Source organism: Peromyscus leucopus, chromosome 1, assembly GCF_004664715.2.
Source record: "Peromyscus leucopus breed LL Stock chromosome 1, UCI_PerLeu_2.1, whole genome shotgun sequence".
Classification (NCBI taxonomy): Eukaryota; Metazoa; Chordata; class Mammalia; order Rodentia; family Cricetidae; genus Peromyscus; species Peromyscus leucopus.
In genome coordinates, this window is record NC_051063.1 from 47,364,876 (window position 1) to 47,386,536 (window position 21,661).

At 44.4% G+C, this 21,661-nt stretch overlaps 1 protein-coding gene across 1 annotated transcript in view; it reads left to right on the plus strand.

Annotated features, from left to right (window-relative positions):
- Positions 1 to 21,661, plus strand: part of Entpd1 (ectonucleoside triphosphate diphosphohydrolase 1) — a 77,523-nt gene that overhangs the window by 48,569 nt on the left and 7,293 nt on the right. The window contains exons 2-7 of the mRNA XM_028889388.2: positions 2,472 to 2,599; positions 11,611 to 11,728; positions 14,801 to 14,951; positions 15,940 to 16,099; positions 17,061 to 17,300; positions 18,391 to 18,651. Of these exons, the coding sequence (XP_028745221.1) occupies positions 2,472 to 2,599; positions 11,611 to 11,728; positions 14,801 to 14,951; positions 15,940 to 16,099; positions 17,061 to 17,300; positions 18,391 to 18,651 (1,058 nt within the window). The remainder of the gene's footprint in view (positions 1 to 2,471; positions 2,600 to 11,610; positions 11,729 to 14,800; positions 14,952 to 15,939; positions 16,100 to 17,060; positions 17,301 to 18,390; positions 18,652 to 21,661) is intronic.

The following is a 21,661-nucleotide window of genomic DNA, read 5'->3' on the forward strand; positions in this document are numbered from 1 at the left end:
ATATGGTGAGGGACTTGAGTATATTCTGGAAATGTGGCTAACATCACAAGAGCTGGGTAAATGTGGAAAGCGGTTAGCAAACATTTGCGTAGGAAAAGGGAAAAACCAGTTGCTTCGTCACCTCCTTGGAGCTTCTGCAGCTCCTGCACCTTCTTTCTAGAATGTTCCTATTCCTTCTATAGCTAGTGTTTTCCCATCACCCAGTTCTTAGCTGAAACATCAGAGGAGCTGTCTTGGCCTGGAATCTAACACTATCTACCTCAAGCCCAACTCTACAGCAATCAACTGACCACATTCGTTGGTTTTAGTTTCTTCTTAGCACTTATCATCACCTGAAATCAAATCATTTATACAGGTAATCTCTTGTTTTGGTTTATCTGTCTCTCTCTCAATGAAAGGCTAATTCTAAAGAGTAGAGATCGTATTGATTTCTTTCATTGTAGTTGTTTAGATGCCAGGAATAATGCCAAAATAGATGTGGTAGGAAAATGAGTCAGCAAAATTGTCATTTATGAAAAGGAAATAACTGTATGGGTAGTTCTTTTTTGGGAGCCTCAGGAATGGAAAAATAGCATTTAAAGTTCTATTACAAATGACACATAGCTACAAAATGCTCCCTATCCATATTATAACTGATCGTCCAGAGTCCATGCTTGCTATCACTGTTTTAATTTCCTAACTTTGGAGATGAAGAAGGGGACTACTCACAGAGACATCCCAACCCCAGACTCTAGAGTTCTGGCTTCAAAGAGGACAGTTTGTGGTGCCACAGCATCTGCACATGGATGTTTTAGCTTCAGGTAATTAATATCCTGGCATTGGGTCAAAGTGTAATTTTTTTTTTTTTTAAGATTTATTTATTATGTATACAGCATGTATGACCAGAAGAGGGCACCAGACCTTACTACAGATGGTTGTGAGCCACCATGTGGTTGCTGGGAATTGAACTCAGGACCTCTGGAAGAGCAGTCGGTGCTCTTAACCTCTAAGCCATTTCTCCAGCCCCAAAGTGTAATCTTATGGGAAGATGAGCTCAAGGTTGGTCAATTTAACATCTCAAAATGACCCTGAGGACTCAGGTTCCCTCCATCTCTGGGCTCTCTGCCATCAGTGTCTGTCATTCCATCCCCACAGGGCAGTGAGAAGAGAGAATGTTCCCACTTTTTCACTAGTCTTGCCCAAGCAGATGTCAGGTTGTCAGGGACGGTGATTAGGTGTCTACCCATTGTAGAAACCTTCACTGGTAGGTGCGTACGATCCCACAAACTAGTCCATCCCTTAGCTTAGGGGAGGCAGGCATCTAAACAAGGTGCACATTTATTCAGGAAGAGAGGATAGAAATGCTGTGGGCTTCAATGCTGTTCCTTCTTTGGAAGTAAGACGTAATGGTATTGCTGGTATTTTTGTCCTGAGTTTTGTATCATTTGGCCCGATGAATAGAGACTTCTTGAAGACTCTGAGGGTTGGTGCAGATTAGGTACCCATGTGGTCACAGTATGTTGGGAAAAATTCAGGTTTCTGCTCCAAAGCATAAGGAAGAATTCCCATGTCAGTGCCCTGCCAGCTGCTGCTGACAAAGAGCTGAACAAGGAGAAGGAAGCTGGGGCCTCTCTCTCACCTCTCTTGATCTCACTCTGTCCTCAGAGAAAGGTAAACTTCTTTGGAGAACCCATCTCAGTTTCAGATGATTTTGTATTATGTGTTCCCATCCTTTCCCAAAGCATAAGGAAAAGTTTGAAGATAGTTTGAGAAATTGACTGAAGAAGAGGTCAAGTCATCAAAATGGATGACTGACACAACCTTCCATTTCCTGTTCGTGTCCTTAAGTGATCTATTTACGTCCAGGTGAAGTAATGTTATGTAATTCCTCTAGTGGAGCTTTTAAAATGTCCTTTGTTAGGGTCTGACTAAACCAGAATAGATTAGCTAATGGAATGACAGTCTAAAGGATTGAAAACTCCTCAGTCTTAAGATGATTGCCAGCTTACCATGTAAAGGTGTTGGGGATCCTGAAGGTGTGTCAAGCTAGAAAATGTTCTGCAGTGGTGGGATCTGATGTTTGATGGTGCAGATATGCTTGATGTCTCTCTCTCTCTTTTTAGTAAATAAAATAGTTTACGTGTATATTTAAAAAATGAAGAGGTCTATTCTGTCTTGTGCTAGCTGTTATTTGTCTTTTATAGACTCACCAGACTCATTAAATCAGGCAGCCATGGTACTCTTTCTCACTCTACCCAGGTTTGCTCTTCGTTCCTTCCTTCCATACCACCGGCTTGGCTTAGTCTTCATGGTACAGACAAAACTTTTTATTCTTGAACTATTTCCAATTATTTGCAAGTATCTTGTGGCTACAGATAGGCTTTTTGTTAATGTCTCTGGTGTTTCTAGATATCCATCATAAAACCAGACAAAAAGGCAAGGAAAATCATGGTTTATTGATTTCTTACTCATGTTTTATTTTTTGTTTCCAGATTCTAAGGTGAAGAGATTTTGCTCCAAAAATATCCTGATCATCCTCGGTTTCTCCTCTGTCTTGGCTGTGATAGCTTTGATTGCTGTGGGGTTGACCCAGAACAAACCATTGCCAGAAAATGTTAAGGCAAGTGAAATCACAAATATTTGTAATGCAGCCATTATTTTGTTTTATTTTTTAATTTAAAAATGTAGTACATTTATATATACATTATAAGTATGCTATTTTATGTTTAAGGTGAAAAGACAATAAACATATTTATAAGGGGTCACCTCACAGAGAGTGGGCCCGTGAACACATATGTATATGTAGGCAATAACATATGCAGAAGTTAAATCCTGAAACACACATCTTGAAGTATATTCATTCTACTGATGAGAAGATGATGACCTATGAGCCTGGGAAGTCAGATGGATGCCCTGCTTCTGAAACCTTTGCCACCCACCCACATCACTTGCTGTGTAGAAAGGCGTGGGTGTTCCATTGGCATCTGTTTGTTGCCCAAGTTCATCCCAATTGTGCTGGTACAGCAGCTGCTTTGTCAGGGCAGAAGCTGGCGCTGTCTCACTGATGGTGGTCAATGTTAGTGGCATTGGTTGGTTCTCTTGGCAAGACTTCACTCGCAGTTGAAGCATCATGACATCTTGGTCTTGCTATTTGTTTACCAGCTCTAAAAGTAAGTGATCGCCTTCTTGCTCTGACCTTTTTGCATGTTCTGTCTTGCATCACTGGGGGAAAGGGCTGCCGAGGAGGCATACTTGAGCTCTGTGTTCCCAGTGTTTGCTGTGGTCAGGGCTGGCTCCTTCACACGCAGCGGTCTTCAAGTCTGTTGTGCTTCTGTTTTGTTATGTTGTTTGGCAAAAGGGGGCCAGGTCTTTGGCATTTATTAAGTAAAAGGTAATAGTATCGAAAGAGCAGCTACTGCCATTGAAGTGAATGTGGAAATGTTGCTGATTCATTTTGTACAAGGATAATTTTACATACAAAAGCTGGGCATTTATTGAAGTTCCTAACTGATTTCAGTAAGGTTTCTATCACATATTTGGAATGATATGTTGGACAATACAGACAGATGTCCACCACTATAGAGGGTCTATTGGACATTGCTGCTTTAGAGTCCTCTCGGATGACATCTCTGAAATGGTTCAAACCTCAGTTGAGTGAATAATGGAGTATGAGACAAAATCTTAAGAGACAAAAATGGATCCATTTTTATTGTGTGGTTGATACATCACAGCCTACTAAACTATGTTGAGAAGTTAATTGGTAAAAAGCACAGTTGGGGCTGGAGAGATGGCTCAGAGGTTAAGAGCATTGACTGCTCTTCTAGAGGTCCTGAGTTCAATTCCCAGCAACCACATGGTGGCTCACAACCATCTATGATGAGATCTGGTGCCCTCTTCTGGCCTGCTGTCATACATGCTGTATACATAATAAATAAACCTTAAAAAAAAAAAAAAAAAAAAAAGCACAGTTGGTCCTCAGAGTCTATGCGTTCCAAGATGCCCACCTTGAGTATCAAAATCTGTGCCTAGCCTTGTGGTATGGGCCTGGGAGAGCTGGCTCTGCTCCTTTCAGGGGAGGGGTGAGGCCTGGAGGAGGCCCTGCACTGACCAACTCAGCTACCACCCATGCCCACCTTGAGTTGGCCCACCCCAACATCTGCCACAACTATGAGCAGCTGGAGGACATGATGGGGCCAGTCCTCTGGAATCATAGCCACAGGATCTCCATGACTCTGGGCAGCAGCAGGATATCTGAGGATTTTCAGCGAGGGTCCAGTATTGATGGTGTCGCTGAAGCCAGAGCCCTTGAACCAGACCAATGATTCACTGTAATGAACATTTGCAAGTAAAGCTATTTGGGCAAAAGTGTGTACTGCAGGACACACCACAGCTCCCAATGCTACAACGATGAACGAATGTGTGATGGAGAGGCAGGAAAGGTAGAGGAGTGGAGTGGTACAAGTACAGAACTGAATGAGAGAAGGTTGTGATTGATAGAGGAGCAGGTCATTGCCTAGAGGGATTGGCAAGACTTTTTTCTTTCTTTTTTAATTTTAATTTTTTTATTTTATTTTTGGCGGCGGGGCGGGGGAGTTACAAGGTCAATGGTGGATTTGGAAGAACAGAGAAACCCTGTCTCGAAAAACCAAAAAAAAAAAAAAATCTATGGCTAATAAAGCCCTTTATGATAGCCAAAGGGTACCATTTGCATATAACCCATCTGAGGTTCTGAGATATAATTCCTATATATTTTAAATCATCTCTAGATTTCCTATAAAACCCAATATAATATAAAGTCTGTGCAAATAATTGTCATGCTGTATTATTTAGGGAACAATGGCAAGAAGAAACTGTACAGGTTTAGTATGAACCAATTTTAGGAAATATTTTTGCTCTGCCATCTGTCATATTTTTTTCTGCCATTCTCCATGAATGCAGACTCCACAGACACACAGAACTGATTGTATTCACTTCTAAAGTGACTGTGTAAAAGACAGCACTTGTTTGACTGTTTGTTCAAAGACTCTTTGCTGTATGCAGATGATCTAGCCTTGTTTTATTTCTGCTTAACATGGTTTGGGTTCAGTCTTGCTGAGGAGGTGGTGGCCTCATGCCTGGGGTGCACCTGGCATAACACAGTAAGAGCACTTTGTTGTGTCCACATACTCACTTGGCCAGCTACTACTCAGTTCTAAATGTACTGAGGACAGGGGCCGGGTTTCATTTGTCTTTGCATACATTTTATGTATGCATTCATTTCATAGACAGTCATTGAACATTTACCCTGTTTGAGGTTCTGGAAATATACCAGTGAGCACCACTGGAAAGTACATACACTGGGAGGAGAAAATAATCCTTGATCAAATAGCCACAGTGTAAGTGTCAGCACACAGCCAGGCCAGCACTTGAATTGAGTGGTGATGCTATAGAAATTTGCTGACTTGGTAGAGTGAACAGGATCTGAAGAAAAATCTGCATCCTTCTTGGATGCAGGGGTGTTGTGGAGGTGGCAAACCACCAGCCCAGGACCCTCCAACATCCTGTTTACCCTCAGTGTAAATGTTCAAAAAGAAGGCTCAGGAATCTATCTTCATCAGACATCCTAAGGCATTCTCTGGCCACGGAAGTTAGTGAATTACTGCGTATCAGTACTAAGCATGCACTTTTAGATGATCAATCTGTACTTCTAAAAACAAAGACTTCAATGGAGTGGACAGTCAAAATCAATGTCTAATTTTGTCCTCTAAAGAGTGCTTTTGTCTCCATGAGTCTTGGTGGGGAAAAGACTTTGAATTTTGCTCTGTCTACCACTCTTTAATTCCCTGCTCATATAGACACTGGCCATTGACATGCCTTTTAGCATGAACATTCCACATTTTGATATGCTAACTAGCCCTATACCAAACCTCAGGCTTGCATTCAAGATGCCCTTACTGTGGAAAGTAGACTCAAGGGGCAGGATATTTTTATTTCAATCACAGTTACAGGGGGTACAAACAGGTGAATTCCTTCCTCTACACCTCATTTTCCCTACATGTCAAGTGAACAGTAATAACATCTACTTGGCAGATGGGTTGGGATTAAACAGAATAAAGCAAGAGATGGCTTGTCAGAGCATCTGTGACAACCTAAGCTGTGTGTGTGTGGTGGTCCACTGTAGACACTTCTTGACAGAAGACAGACTCCATGGAAGCCCCTTGCCCATTAATGTGCTGGGGTTTCTGAGCCAGCACTCTGCAGGGTTTCTCACTGCTGCTGAAGGGTGGTGGATTTCCCCAAATCTGCCTTTCCAAAACAGACTAAAATGGTACTCTGGAATTGGCATTTGTGATTCTGTCTTTTTATGGAGAATTTGAAAGAATTTGCTTTGACTTGCACGCCTAAATGCACTTGGAAAATAGCTGTTGTTATTTTTACTTTACTGTATTTTAACATTCTCCAGTTTTAAAACCAGCACATGGAAATGGATGGCGATGATTGGTGTACAACAATGATAATGTACTCACCAGCCACTAAAATGGTTCACATAGTATATTTTGTGTTTATGCATGTTTTACCACAGGTTTAAAAATAACAACAAAATAAGAGTTTATATTCAAGAACTAGTAAGTAACTCTGACTAAAGGAAAAAAGAAAAGAATAAATAGTTTATAGATGTTTATCAGCTCCGCTGGCATCACTTAACTAGCTTAGCTTGTTTATAGGGATTAGAAACACATTGTAAAAGATAAGCTTTGTTTATATACCCAGGCTCCCTGAGCCAGACCAACAGGGCTGCTGAAGTTACTGTTAAAGCTACAAGACCTTTAAAGAGGGGGTGGGGTGGGGGGGGGTGGGGGGGGGGGGCTCGGGGCACAGTGAGAGGAGAAGGTTTAAAGAGCCAGTGTTTCTAAAGGGGCCCTGTGACGTTGCTCCTGGTAGCTGGAGTCATAGTCCCTTTTGAACTGCTGTGGCAGAATACCAAAAAGTGTAATTTATGAAGACTGGACATTTACTTTCTCCAACTTCTGGAGACTGGGAAGTCCAAGGTCCATGAACTTTTGTACTTTAAGTCTAGCAAGGACGAGTCTCTGTTTCCAAAACGACATCCCGGAGGCTGCCTTCTTAGCAGGGGAGCGCCACTCCTCTTCATACAGCAGTGGGTTAGGAAAAGACAGACCCCCTTCCCGAACCCACTTCACTGGCTCACTAATTTACTCATGAAAGTAGCATTTTCGTGTCCCGCACACACACTCCCATCAGGCCCCACCTCCCAGGGTACTCACATGGGGAGTCAGTTCCCAGCAAACCCATGCTGGAGAGGAAACCATTAAGCCAGAGCCCCCGGCTGTGCAGTTTGGGGTAGAGTGTGTAAAGCAACCCCAATGTCACTGCTTTCTATTAGGAGACTGTGGGTGGCTTAGAGCAAGGTCGTTTGCACAGAGAGATCATCACCCTGTGAAAATGCACACTTAAGAAAGATTGGAAGGAAGCAAAGATTTGGTGGTAATATGATAATAAAAGCATCTAGATGGAATTTTAAATGTATTTCCCCCTTGCTTTCTAGGTGATATTTAATAGGTCCTTGGTACTCTTAAAATGGAAAATACTATTGAAGTAATAATAATAATAATAATAATAATAATAATGATAATAGTAATGGAATGCCAGATTTCTTCCTCACCATTGGAATCTTAATGTTTTTCTTTAATATGAAAGGCACATTCACAGGGTTTTTAGAAATGCTTTACATGTGAGCTACAGGAAATCTTACCATGTTTTTTTCTCATGGTCAGGTTTCCCTAAGGTAGTCACTAGCTAATGGGATGGTGAGTCCAGGAGGGAGGGAGAAGGGATATTCCCCAAACTTCCGCAAGATTGACTTGCTGAGATCCTGTGGCCCCCCCCCCCCCCCCCCCCGTGCTTCTTGGAGCATATTCTGGAGAATGCTGTGGTGGTGGACAGGCACAAGGTGGGGACTATCTGGGATCCTGGGGGACACTGGAATACAAGAGGCAAACTCCCCAAACGTATTGACTGACAACATGGACTGTCCAGCTTTAGCTGTTCTCAAACCGTCAACTCTTTGTTCTATGAAACAACTTAGAGGCAACCTAAAGCAGCCCTCAGTGGGTATGGTTCACAGGTGCCGTGCATGGGGTGAAATGTCTTCCATCCTTGTGGAATGTCCAGTGCCACCTCCTTAAATACTTGCAAACAAATGTCCTAATGCTATCATCTCTCCACTGTCTCACCGCATAGGGCCTTAGACAAACAGGCTGACAGATGCAAGGCCAGCTCCTCGGCTCTCCTGGAAGGGAGGCTTTCATGCTGCCAAAAATAGACTGGGACATCCTGATTCTAGATAAAGGCTGCTTGCCACTATCTTGCTAGCTCTTATCATATGCCACTGTGGCTGGAACATTTTCTGGTGGGAAGAATTCGGGGGCCCTGCTGGGGAACAGTGGAATTTTTTATTGTATAACCCCAGAGCGCCTTTTCAAACCCTGGGAGGTTTCCCTGGGGATCTAAAGGCCCTGGATCCCAGTCAGCATCTCTCCCTGCCCACCGTGATCACCTAACTAAGCCAGTTCTTAGATTCCCATGACTCAGAGGAGCCTTCCCTATTTGCTTCTTGGTTATGTTTAGAGCAAGTATACGGATATTATTTTTTTGAGCACATGAAGCTAATAATTAAAGAGACCCCCCCAACTGTGCCTAAGGAGGCAGAGAACACTGAGGAGGTTTTGGAGGGTCAAGCGTCCTTAGGAGGTCTGTATATTGGTGCCTCCCAGTGAAATGGAATGACTCTAGGTACCCAAGTGGCTCTACCTTTAGCTATTCCTAGTGGCTTAGGGAGGTCTCTTAACTCCTCACTCTTGTCTTTTCTACCTGTAAGCTCTTAGGTATTAATAGATAGACAATATGGACTTATATAATGTAAATGTGTGTGTGTGTGTGTGTGTGTGTGTGTGTGTGTGTGTGTGTGTGTGTGTAATTTTCAAGTGGAAGACCACCTTTTGAACTGCACAGCTCAAATGGCACACCATTTGTCAGCTTTTCTTCTCCTGCTTCCCACTAGAGATGAGTAAAACCTGCAGGTTCTAGGGCTGGGGAGATGGCTCTGATAAAACACTTGCTGGTGAGCAGGAGAACCAGAGTTCTGATCCCAGAACTACATAAACGTTGGAGGGCTTGGCAGCCTGTCTATAATCCCACCATTCAAAAGGTGGAGATAGGAGATCTCCATAGCAAACTGGCTAGACTAACTATATTGGTGATCCTGCCTCAGTGAACAAGGAGGAGAGCAACTAAGGAAAACTCCTGGGGTCACCCTGGGGCCTCCACATGCACTCACCCACACATATGTGCCAACGTGAATATATATACTCACAGGACACCACTTACACATAGTTATGTAAGAAAACACACTATGTGTACCAGCATGTTATTCTCACAAAGTCCTTGGCAGACATCACTAATCAATATCAGATTTATCCCCAATTTAGGAATATAATCAGTTTATCAAAATGGGCAGACAGTTGACAGTCTACTCTAGGGGAGAGATAGCTAAAAAAAATGTGGAAGCTTTTATTCCATAAACATGAAATTCATGAGACTGTTCAAGGTAGCTATATTCCTAATGGTCTCAATTAGAAATAATCCAACTGTCCATCAACTTTAGAATAAATAAAAACATAGTATATGCACACAGCAGAATACTCTACACTAATGGAAAAGCATGAACAAAGGACACAGTTGGAATGCATTTTACAGTCTAGAGTGAAAGAGATTACACCTAGTGGGTATGCCACATCATTTCCCTTTGTCACGGTTCCAAACAGACAAAAGTCACCTGCTCCCTGGGGAAAATGACTAAGAGGAGCATCAGGAAGCCTGCTGGGGCTAGCAAAGATTCTGTATCTTGGTTTTGCTGGTGGTCAGATGAGTGTGCAGCGTGCAGAAGTTCACTGTGGTGCATCCTCGCACTGGGGTGCATCCTCGCACCTGCACGCCGGGCTGGAGTTGTTGTTACGGATTGTCTTTAAGGGAGCATCTCCCCGAAGCCTGGCACTCAGCCTTGCTCCATGTTCCATGTATAAGGTCTTGATTCTGAGCCTGATTCAAACTAGATTTTTTTTAAACCTTCTGGTGGTTTCTTATCTATATAGGAAGGATAAAAATAGCCCCTACCTCCTGGCGTTGTTCTGAGTTCAGATAAGATAATTCATATCTACATTCATATCATAAATTCATAAACTAAAACACACTCATGAAACCCAATGTGGGGACTTCACTCTTCCCCCTTCCTCCTCTAACTGCCTAGTTCATCTTCATGCTGCCTTTTCTTCTTATTTTCTATGTGTTAGGAGCACATGTGTGTATGGGCACACCTACACATGTGTGTGTGTGTGTGTGTGTGCACACCTATACATGTGTAGGGCACACCTACACATGTGTGTATGGGCACACCTGCACATGTGTGTATGGGCACACCTGCACACGTGTGTGTGTGTGTGTGTATGTGGGCACACCTACACATGTGTGTATGGGCACACCTGCACACGTGTGTGTGGGCACACCTACATATGTGTGTATGGGCACTCCTACACATGTGTGTATGAGCACTCCTACACATGTGTGCACATGCATGAGTAGAGCCAGAAGGCAACCTCAGGTACCATTCCTTCCCAGGTACCATCCTCCTTGTTCTTTGAACAGAGCCCTCGCTGGGGCCTGGGCCTGGGCCAGGCTAGCTGACCAGCCAGCCTCAGCCCACCCCTCTGCCTCCCTCCACAGTGCTGGGGTTGCAAACACACCACCATGCCTGGTTTCTCATGCAGGGGCTGGGGCTGGAAGCACTTTATTACCTGAGCTCCCGCCCTGCGCTCCTTTTCTCCTGGTTCCATTGATTCCTTTTCTCCTGGTTCCATTGATTCCCTTTCTCCTGGTTCCATTGATTCCTGCGACCTCCCCCTAAGAGCCACAAACATGAAGTTTATATGTCTTAAAATACACTGAATACAGTTATTTTCTGAATTTAAAAAAAGCAAGCACACTTAGTGTTTCTCTCTCTTAAAATATAACTCCACACTCACTGACCCCAATCAGATGAACGTATTTGTTACGTCTGCAGCCTCCATGGGTTAGCTCAGTGGTTGCCAGGCTTGTCTGCACATTACGGTCCCACAGGATCTTGTGACTATGCTCACGACCAGACCACTGCTAAACCAGTGTCTGAGGTGGGACCCGGCCTCAGCCTCTGGAGTTCTCGGGTGATCCCAGGGTGTGGACAAGTTTGAGAAGTACTGGGTTCATTTTCTGTTCCTTCCACAGTACCTCAGCTGCTTCTGCACTAGAATAACTGAGCGTTTTCTAAATAATCCCATGGCTCAGGCCTGCCCTGGGTGTGGCCTGAATGTGTGTAAAGTGTAGGTTGCATTAGGAGTCCTTATCTAGAGGACCCTGGTTCACTGGTAATCCTTGGATTGGGCTAACTCTAGTCCCCAGCACCAAATGCTCCCCTCGGGTTAGAGTACTTTCTCTTTATGGTTTGAAAATTCCTGTCTTCTCTGTCGACTTCCTTTGCAAGCTAAATATGGAGAGGTGTGTGTCACGCTGATAAGTGTTTTCAATTTGCTTCGCCCTCAGTATGGGATTGTGCTGGACGCCGGGTCTTCGCACACCAACTTGTACATCTACAAGTGGCCGGCTGAGAAGGAGAACGACACAGGCGTGGTGCACCAGTTAGAAGAATGTCAAGTGAAAGGTGAGACGGAGGCCAGGGAAGAGGGAAGACCCAAGAGTGAAGGAGCTGGCACAGAGCCGAGTGAGGGACACGGTGGAGCCAGCGTTGCTATTTTACTGTCACTATAAAATGACTTTGAGCCAGGCCTGGTAGCACAGGCTGGTGAGCAGGAGGGTCACAAGCTTCAGGTCAGCCTGGACCACAGAGTGAGTTCATGGTCAGTCCGGACAGCGTAGTAGGACTCTGCCTCAAACAAGTCGTAGATGTGGCTCAGCAGTAGACGTTTGTCTTACATGGTTAATCCATATTACTGAAAATAACAACAACAATAATATTGAAATCAATCTTTGAAAAATAAGCAAATTTAAAAATAGCTGAAGGTGTTGAAGGTGTGACTCAGTGGTGTTGTGCAGGCTTAATAGTCGTGATGTCCTAGGTTAAATTCCCAGCAACACACACATACACACACACACACAAATAAAAAGAATTGAACAATAATAGTTCTCATCAATAGGGCTCTTCTATGTGTTCCACACTAAGAACTCAACATGTGTTTTCTCACTCTCAGGATCGGCTGGGTGAGTAGCAGAAGTCATGCTTTAAAAAAAATGAGGGCAGCAAGATTAAGACAGGTCATGCCACTTGTTTCAAGTGACTTAGACTGGCAACTGATGGAGCTGGCTGTTAGACCCACATCTGGGTCAGTGATTCTTCGACCCAGAACTACAGGGTAGGGGTGGGAGGGGGCTCTTAGAGCGTGGATGTAGGGCCCCCTACTACCAGAGTTCCTTGAGTCAACAGACCTGGGCCTGGAGCCTGGGGATTTACATTTCCAAAAGTCACCAGGTACTTCTGATGGTATGATCTCCTGCTCCCTTCATTTTTAGACTCAGATCTGCAACTTGAAGGAACATCTCAAACACTTTTGGTCTCTTTAGAGGCAGAGAAGAGCAGACCATAGACTTTTAGGGCTGGGGTCATTTAAATCTTGTTTTCCAGGGAAGGAAAAAAAAAAAAAAAGCCTGGAGGGTTAGTGCCCCATGAGTGGCAAGAACTGGCTTGTGCCCCAGGCCCCTGGCTGTGCTGTAGGCACCACAGAAGTGCTGCTTTACATGCTGATAACCCGCCCCCCCCTGCCCCCCACCACCACCTAAGTCAATTTTAAGGTCACACCTGGAGGATGGTTGGCTGCCCGGCTCCCTGACTTCCTCCATCCTACTCTCCACCATGCCCCAGACACCACATCCTACCACGATCCCTGTGATCATTGTCTCTTGGCCTTTGGAGCCAAGAACATACTGTTTCCTTTCAAGCAAATAAACTAGATTCCAGAAGAGAACTGGCTTTTTATCTGATGGTCTGGAGCTTCCACTGATTTCTGTAATTTGCCAAGGGACTAAGCGTGGATAAAGAGAGAATGCCGTTCTGCCTGGAGCCTCTTAGGCCTCGCAGCTGCAATGAGGCAACGCTCCGTGAGTTCCTAGAAGTTCCACCCTTCCCTTCACGGGCTGCCCTCCATTTTAAAATAAAACAAAACATTACAGCAGATGTCTTTCTTCTGAGACTCATCCCATGAATGCAGGTGTTTGGCCCAGCAAGTATAGGAGTTCTCCTCCAAGCAGAATTAACGAAACAAAGAACGATTGCCTGGGTCAGAAATGAGCTGCTAACACAGCATGGAGCGTCTCATGATGTTAAGCAAGCAGGCTGTTTAAAAGCCCATTTGAACAATCACCTTGAAAGCAGATTCTTGCTAGGAAGCGCTCTGGAATTCACCTCCGAGTGAGATGGAAACATGGCAGTATTAAACTCAGAAAGCTCAGGAGCCTGGCTCAGTACTCACCATAGCAACCATTAGTTTGCTCTAAAACTGGAATAACAGTCTTAGTAGGGAGGCAGGGTGCCGGAGCGGAAAAGACTCAGGATACGCAGATTCTGTTTCTGTTTATTTTAACAAAGGAAGAAACCATATAAATTTTGGGGCACACTCTATGAAAACGCTAGCTGGTGACACGTTCTGTCTTTTCAGGAAAAGCCAGTGTGTCAGATGTGTTATTTCAACGTTTACGCTAAATGTCATCTTTACCTTGGCCCTCCAGGAACTAACGTTGCTAATTACAGCTCAGTGGCAGGATCATCCAAAGGTGGCTAACAGAGAGGCCACTGTAGTGTCAGAGGATAGTGCTCAGTTTTACGTGAAATTGCACCATCTTGTGGCCAAACTGTTGAACACCAGGCTGTACCGGCAAGGTTTAAAAATTACATCCTAAGCAATACCATACTCGTAGCTACTTTTCTCACGACTGTGATGACATACTTGAGAGAGAAACTTAAGGAAGAAGAACTTACATTGGCTCTTGGTTCTGAGGGAAACAGTTCGTCATGGTGGGGAAGCATGGCCGACAGGAGCTTTTTACATCTGGGCACATCAGGAAGCAGCGGATGGCCTCACTCAGCTTTCTCCTTTCCCCTTTTTTTGTTTAGTCTAGAACCCCAGCCCCAGGGTAGAGTGCTGCCCACATCTTTCCCCTCCAGTTAAAGCTCTCTCCAACCAGCCTCACAGACACACCCAAAGGGCACCTCGTTCATTCACTAGGTACTTCTTACTGCCATTAAGTTGACAATCTATTATTATTATTATTATTATTATTATTATTATTATTATATTATTATTATTATTTTCGAGATGGGGTTTTTCCATGTAGCTTTGGAGCCTGTCCTGGATCTCGCTCTGTAGACCAGGCTGGCCTCAAACTCACAGAGATCCTTCTGCCTCTGCCTCCTGAGTGTTGGGATTAAAGGCGTGCGCCACCACCGCCCGGCTGACAATCAAAATTAATCACTATTCCCTCTAAGTAACACAGCATAATGTAGGTCATATGGAGAAGTGTTTCCTTCCATTTTCTCAGCAAGCAATTTTCTTTGATATGGTCAAGGTGTACCCCACTCCTTCCTTCCTTCCTTCCTTCCTTCCTTCCTTCCTTCCTTCCTTCCTCCTCCCTCCCTCCATTTATTTATTTATTTATTTATTTATTTATTTATTTATTTATTTATTTATTTATTAAGATTTTCATCTTCTGTATCTTTCCTTAGGTCCTGGAATCTCAAAATATGCTCAGAAAACAAATGAAATAGGCACATACTTGGCCGAATGCATGAAAATGTCCACTGACTTGATTCCAGCATCTAAGCAGCGTGAGACACCTGTGTACCTGGGAGCCACGGCTGGCATGCGCTTACTTAGGTAGGGCAGCATGTAGACTAGGGAACTAGGAGCTAGAGGCAGTGCCAGGGCACTGAGGACTATGGGATTTATAGCTACCTCACACACCAGATCCTGTGCTAAGAAATGTCTTATTAAGTATATATAATGGTAAGTTTTAAGTGTCTCCCTTGGGGAAGTCAAAGAGAACAGAGTATTGGAGAGGAAGATTAAGGACATGTACTCTGAAATTTGGGACTGAAGATAGAATCCATCAACATCTGGGAGGAAGAAGGCAAAGGGAGACCCACCAATATCCCAAGACAAGTAATTACAGCTAACGAATTGGCTGGTCACCCCATCAGTATCTGTGTGAATTGTTTACATCTTCTTCCATTCCTCCAGGGTGCTGTGAGTGCTTTCTCAGCCCACAATATGTGAGAAGGTGACTTTCCATGTGAGACCCAGCTGGGAGGTGCACCCTCTCACTCAGGGGCTCTCAAGGTTTCAGACTGGGTCTTGGGAACAGTCACATCTTTATATGACAACCGTGAAGACTCCCTTTAGGTTTCAGGGTTTCAAACAGACCTAAAAACCTAAAATGATAATGAGAGGAAGATTTTCCCAGTCTGGCTTCAGGGGAACTTGGGCCTCTGTTACTCATTTCTACAGCCCTAACTGGCATCACTCAGAGTCTGAAGTATAAGCAAGCAGGGGCCCCAGTGATAGTTAACACAGCACATCCCAGTTCCCAATATGGCCAGACAATACCAAGCTAGCACCACAGCCATTAAAAACCTCTGATACTGTTTAAGCCAGGGAGCAAAGCCAAACTGGTACTTTGGAAAGGTACATCTACTCAATGACTGGAGGATTTGGATTTGGAGGGGCAGAGTCAAAAGGATGACTCCTGTGAAAGCCATTCCCAAAGCCCCTGTGTCTACTGAAGTGTGTTATGTTCTCTAGCTGAAATGGGTAGGTGTAACTATGAAGACGAAAAAATGATGACTTCATCTCTTCTTTTATGTAGAATGGAAAGTGAACAATCAGCAGACAGGGTCCTGGCTGCAGTGTCAAGAAGCCTGAGCAGCTACCCCTTTGACTTCCAGGGTGCCAAGATCATCACTGGCCAAGAGGAAGGTGCTTATGGGTGGATTACTATCAACTACCTGCTGGGCAGATTCATTCAGGTAAATATCTCACTCCAAGGAGGTGGTTCCTAGAGGGCCAATGCCATTGCTGTCTTAGGTAATATTTGGGTCTTTAGTAAAATGAATGATGGGCAGATGAGTGAATAAATGAGTGGATAAATGTACTCCTACATTTGTAACCATCACTAGAGGAATATTTACTTTACTGTTACTACTGGAGAATATTGAAGCCATGTCTTCATCCCAGGGAGAGACAGAGGAAATTAAAATCTGTTTTAAAGATGTTATTTTTATTTTTAAAATTATGTATATGGTATGCCTCTGTGTGGGTATGTGCACATGGGTACAAGTGCTTTCAGAAGTCAGAGGAGGCTGTCAGATCTCCTGAAACTGGAGTTACATGCAGTTGTGAGCCTCCCAATGTTAGGAAACAAATTCAGGTCCTCTGCAGGAGCAATATGTACACTTAGCTAGTGAGCTTTCTCCAGCCCCCAAATCTGTTTCATTGAAGATCATTTTAATCTTATTTAAAGTAAGACTAACTGGACAGAGACTGAGTGAGACTGAGGCAGGAGGATTGCAAGTTGGAGTCCAGCCTGAGCAACATAGTAACACAATGCAAAATGAAACAGTATTTGCTAAGCAAAGAGTACTTACATTCTTCTCGTGGTGTAGCTCAGCTCTCAGAACAGCCACATGTGGCACATTATCACCCCTATTAGCACTACTCCTCCATCCCCCACCCCGCCAATGATGCTTAAAAATAGAATCTTTTCTGGCCCAGGTAATGTAGCTGGTGACTGAGTGGGGATTTGCTCTCGTTTGTGAGCCGTGGGTTTCCTGGCCTTACATTGCTCTTCCCTGAGCTTGGTCTTCAAAGCCCTCTTGCGGCTGCCGATTTGGGAATCCATAGTGGACTTTCCCCCCACTCTCAGACCCTGAACCTCTGTCTTTAGGAGGTAGGATGTCCAGAGACTTCTAGCACTGTCCTTCCTTTCAGAAACAGAGTTGGCGAAGCCTCATCTCAAGAGACCATCAAAAACAGGACACGTTTGGCGCTTTGGATCTCGGAGGCGCCTCTACACAAATCACCTTTGTGCCCCTCAACAGCACTATAGAGGCCCCAGAAAACTCTCTGCAATTTCGCCTCTATGGTGAGGACTACACTGTGTACACACACAGCTTCCTGTGCTATGGGAAGGACCAGGCGCTCTGGCAGAAACTAGCCAAGGACATTCAGGCAAGTGCAACTGAGTTCAGTTCTGCCCTGCCCACATCTGGTCCTCAGCCCCCACATCCTGTTATCCCCCTTTGTAATCCCGTAATTGGTCTGAAGCTGGGCACTGCACTTTCCAACCCTTCTCAGGCGGGACACCAAACTACATCTGGTGGTCCCCTGAGATGGTTCCACCAGACGTCCTCTCCCATGTTTGTTTACTGCACTGTCTCTAAGGACATCACTCAGACCTTTGCTTGGGAATTAATTTCTGGCCCCAGTGGTGTTGATAAATGCAAGTTGCATGCTAGGGTGTTGTTTTGGGGAGGAGTGGCCATTTGTAAGTTTGTCTACACCATTTTTCAATCAGAGAGAATTAAAAAAAAAAAAAACAACACTGCAGGGAAAATACAGAATTTGTCAATCAGCCTTTAAAAATTGTCCCCAGATGTTTTCTGCGTGTTGAATTCGGGAATAAATACTTGATGTAATGAGAATACTGGACACACCCTGGCAAATATACACAGAGGGAAGTTGTCACATCCAGCTGTCCTGTCTCTAGGAAAGGACAGTCCTCCATTCTCCCCCATGCACTCTCTTGTTCTTAAAACTATCATCACCAAGACTGCCATCCTGAAGCAGGTGCAGTTGAGAGGTACCCCCACACCCCAAAATCCACACTACTCTTATCCATAACATCTCTCTTTTTTTCTTGGGGCTTAAAAAATCTGTTTGTTTGTTTGTTTGTTTTTTCATTGCTGGAATAAAAGCCCTGAGGCATCTTCCCATTTTCCTGAAGCTTCCAGTCTGCTTGGGGAGGAGAAGGGACCGCATGCAGACACAGCTACACCCAGGCTGGAGTCTCTGGACACTTGTCCTTGTGAACCTGCTCCTCATCTGTGTGCTGTGCACTAAGAGCCCATGGCCATTCCCAGCTCGTGGCATTTCCGGGTTCAGGCACAAATACTCTGATACATCATATGGCGTGCCTGGGGCCTTGTCTATAAACCTTCTTTTAAAAACTTATTCTCAAGAGTGATAAAGGTAGGACAGGGGACATGAGGATGCTGCTCTGAGTACGATCATTTGGCATCCAAGTGCTTCTTCCGTTCAGGTTTCAAGTCACGGGACCCTCAGGGACCCATGCTTTCACCCGGGATACCAGAAGGTAGTGAATGTAAGCGAGCTCTATGGCACCCCCTGCACCAAGAGGTTTGAAAAGAGGCTACCGTTTGATCAGTTTCAAATCCAGGGCACTGGAGACTACGAACAGTGCCAGCAGAGCATCCTCCAGCTCTTCAACGACAGCTACTGCCCGTACTCCCGGTGCGCCTTCAACGGTGTCTTCTTACCACCCCTCCATGGGAGTTTTGGGGTAAGTCTGGGAAATGATGAGATATGTGGTTAGAGAGTCTGGGGTCACAAGTTGTACAGGATGTGCCTATAAAGTATTTAAATAACATGAACTTCTTTTCTTACGCGTAAGAATGCCTTGATACAACTCAGTGTTTGTTATTTTGGCCTAACAATGCCAGTAGTAAGGATCACCTCCCCCATTATCTTCTTGATTTTTCTCATGGTGCTAAGAGGGTGACTGCCGCTCCAAGCATCACATCTTCACCAGCCAAGTCAAGGTAGGAAAGAGAATAATGATGGCGAGAGGTTTCTCTCCGTGCATCTCTCATGCACCAGACAACAGACACCTGTCAGGGTCTGTTGGCCAGACCTTGGTGAAATGCACATCTTGAAGCCATAGGATAAAGGGAATTAGAGGTATGTCTGGCTTAGGTTAATTATTGTTTGTTTCTTCAACCTGGGTAAAATGAGAGTTCCATAAGCATGCTCCCTCCCCTCACAGGCAGCTGCAAGCCATGCGTGGCAAACCTGGGTCCTTAGTGCTAAGCACACGAAAAAGGATGTCAGAGCAGCAGCAGCCATGGGAGGACTCCACCGAGGGATTTCTTTTCTAAGAAACATTTAGGAAGCAGAAAATCGGAAACCACCAAGGGAGAACTTAAATAAATAAACACCCGTTTCATTAATAATTTCAGTAATAATAATAAATAAGCATCCCTCAATGTTTGGAGGACTGAGGGATTATTGGATCCTGACTCTCAGTTTCTTCTTTTCCTAATCACTCCAGAATAAGACAGTGCTGGTGCTGAAGAGGAAGAGATACCTCTTGATTTATTAATTATTCAAACTGCCTGTTTGTTTCTTGAGACCACACACTACCGTGGTCACAGTTAGGAAGTACATTGTTAAGAGTTACCTACCATCCACCCAGTGCCAACTACAAAGCAATGGTTACAGATGTATTCACTGTCCACAATACTGATCAAAGGCCCAGGCCTTTGTCTTCCTCTCTTCCTTTTCAGAAAGCAGAACAGATGACAAGGGGAGGTTCAGTTACCCCTGGGCCCCACATGAGAGGGGTTTGTTCATTCGTTTGCAAAGTCTGCACGTCCTATCTAATGTCACACAGAGAGCTGCAGGGAGCGAGCAGAGGGTCTGTTGTCATCAGAACTGACTGAACCCCTGTCCTGTGAACTGTGGGTGCTCTCAGTTCTCGTGGCCTCTGAGGAAACAATGGGGAGAGGCATGGACCCAGGCCTGCCTTGTGGTGAGACCACAGCTTTCCCCTCTGCAGGCTCCTGGGATGAGTATAGCACCAGCAATGGCTGCTGAGTGTTGGCATCAATTCCAACCTGAAACCTGGCTTAGATGCCATGTGGCCGAACTGGTACTGGCTTCCTGCCATGGGGTTTTTGGGGGACCAAGGGACCTTCCTTGGCTTGAGAGAAACTTTTAGAAGAGGAAGAAAGGGGACACAAGAAGGAAGCATATGGCTAAGGTCTCTGGTGATGGCCTAGGGCTTTTTCGTTCTGGTTGGAGCCGAGAAGGATAAATCTAAAGGAAAATGAATGGACTCCTGTGGGAAAGAATGCGTTCCTGTTTCCAGAGCCAGTTAGCCCGGAGTTGTGCAGCACAGAGCATTTGTGGAGGGGGAAGCTTTGCTGCAACTTTAGTCAGCCTGATGTTCTGTATCTCACTGAAAATGCAGTATTAAAATTAGTCTGTGTTCTCTAGTCTGGCTATGCTGTGGCCTTGGCACCTAGATTGAATCTAATGTCAAAGCAAAGTAGAAACACCAAGAGGAAAGAGAGAACATCTGTTGAGAATTATTTATGAGGTAATTTAGAAATTGTTGCTTAAGAACGCTTTGTACAATTTACATAAACAAGAAAGAGCAGAAATAGAGAAGTATAATGAAAGCTCATTTAAAATGCTTTACATGCATGGATGATGCCCCGCTGGTCAATGAGCAGCACGATTGAAAATCCACATACAACCATTTAAAAATTACTCAAGAATTTATTAATAGGTGCTTTTTAATTTTGAATCAGCAGTTTATTAAGTTGTCCAGGCCGGCCTTTTCCTTGCAAGCCTCCTGTCTCCAACTGCTAAGTAGTTAGTTGGGATGATGGACATGTGCCACCAGATGTTTCTCCCTCCTCCCCCTCTTATCTCCCCATTGTCCTCCTTTCCCTCCTTCTTTGAAAGAAATCAGCTTTGTAAATGCTTGTTACAAATTAAAAATGAAGTTCTCAGAGAATCTCAATGTGACCAGACATGGAACAATCTAAAGTCTTTCAAGGTACAGTGAGAAAGTCAAGGCTTACAAAGACACATTTGTTGTTACTGAACAGAGACTCCTTAGGGAAAATGCCCAAAGCCCCATGCTGCCTAGACAGTGCCGTTCTCATTATCTGGTCAAGGGGCAAATCCAACACCTAAGATCTCAGCTTCTTTGCTTTTTACTGCCAAGGCTTCCTGCTCCCCTGCTGTGGTTGGACTATTGGATGTGTAAGACTGGCCGACATTTCCCTGGCTGTCCCCCCTGCCCAGCCTCAGTATGCATGGGACCTCAGCTGTTGGACCAGCCGCTGCTGTCCTTGTCATCTTGTGGTTCTGAGTTTTCTGGGCTCCTGTGTCAGTAGTTGAAGTGAGGTGACACTGACCTGGAGGGGGCTTGCTAGCCTTGGGGCTGTATTACCAGACAATGGTTTAAACCGGAAATACAAGAAAAATCAAGGTTAAAAAAAATGAAGTCTTATTCCATACAAATGTACCATGTGTCATACAAATGACTAATGCATTCAGTTACTTATTTTTGTTAAGATATGATTCTATATACAAAGTTTTTAAAATTATGCATCTTTAAAGAAACTTCCACTGGGTTTATTTTAGCTGAAATTGAAGCAGACAGCTTGTTTACATTATAGGATTGCCAGTAGAGGGTTCCCTTGTCATTAGAGCTGGAAGTGAGCTCTGGAAGGGTTCTAGTCGATGTCCCCCGTGTGTTGGACACAGCCTGAAACTCT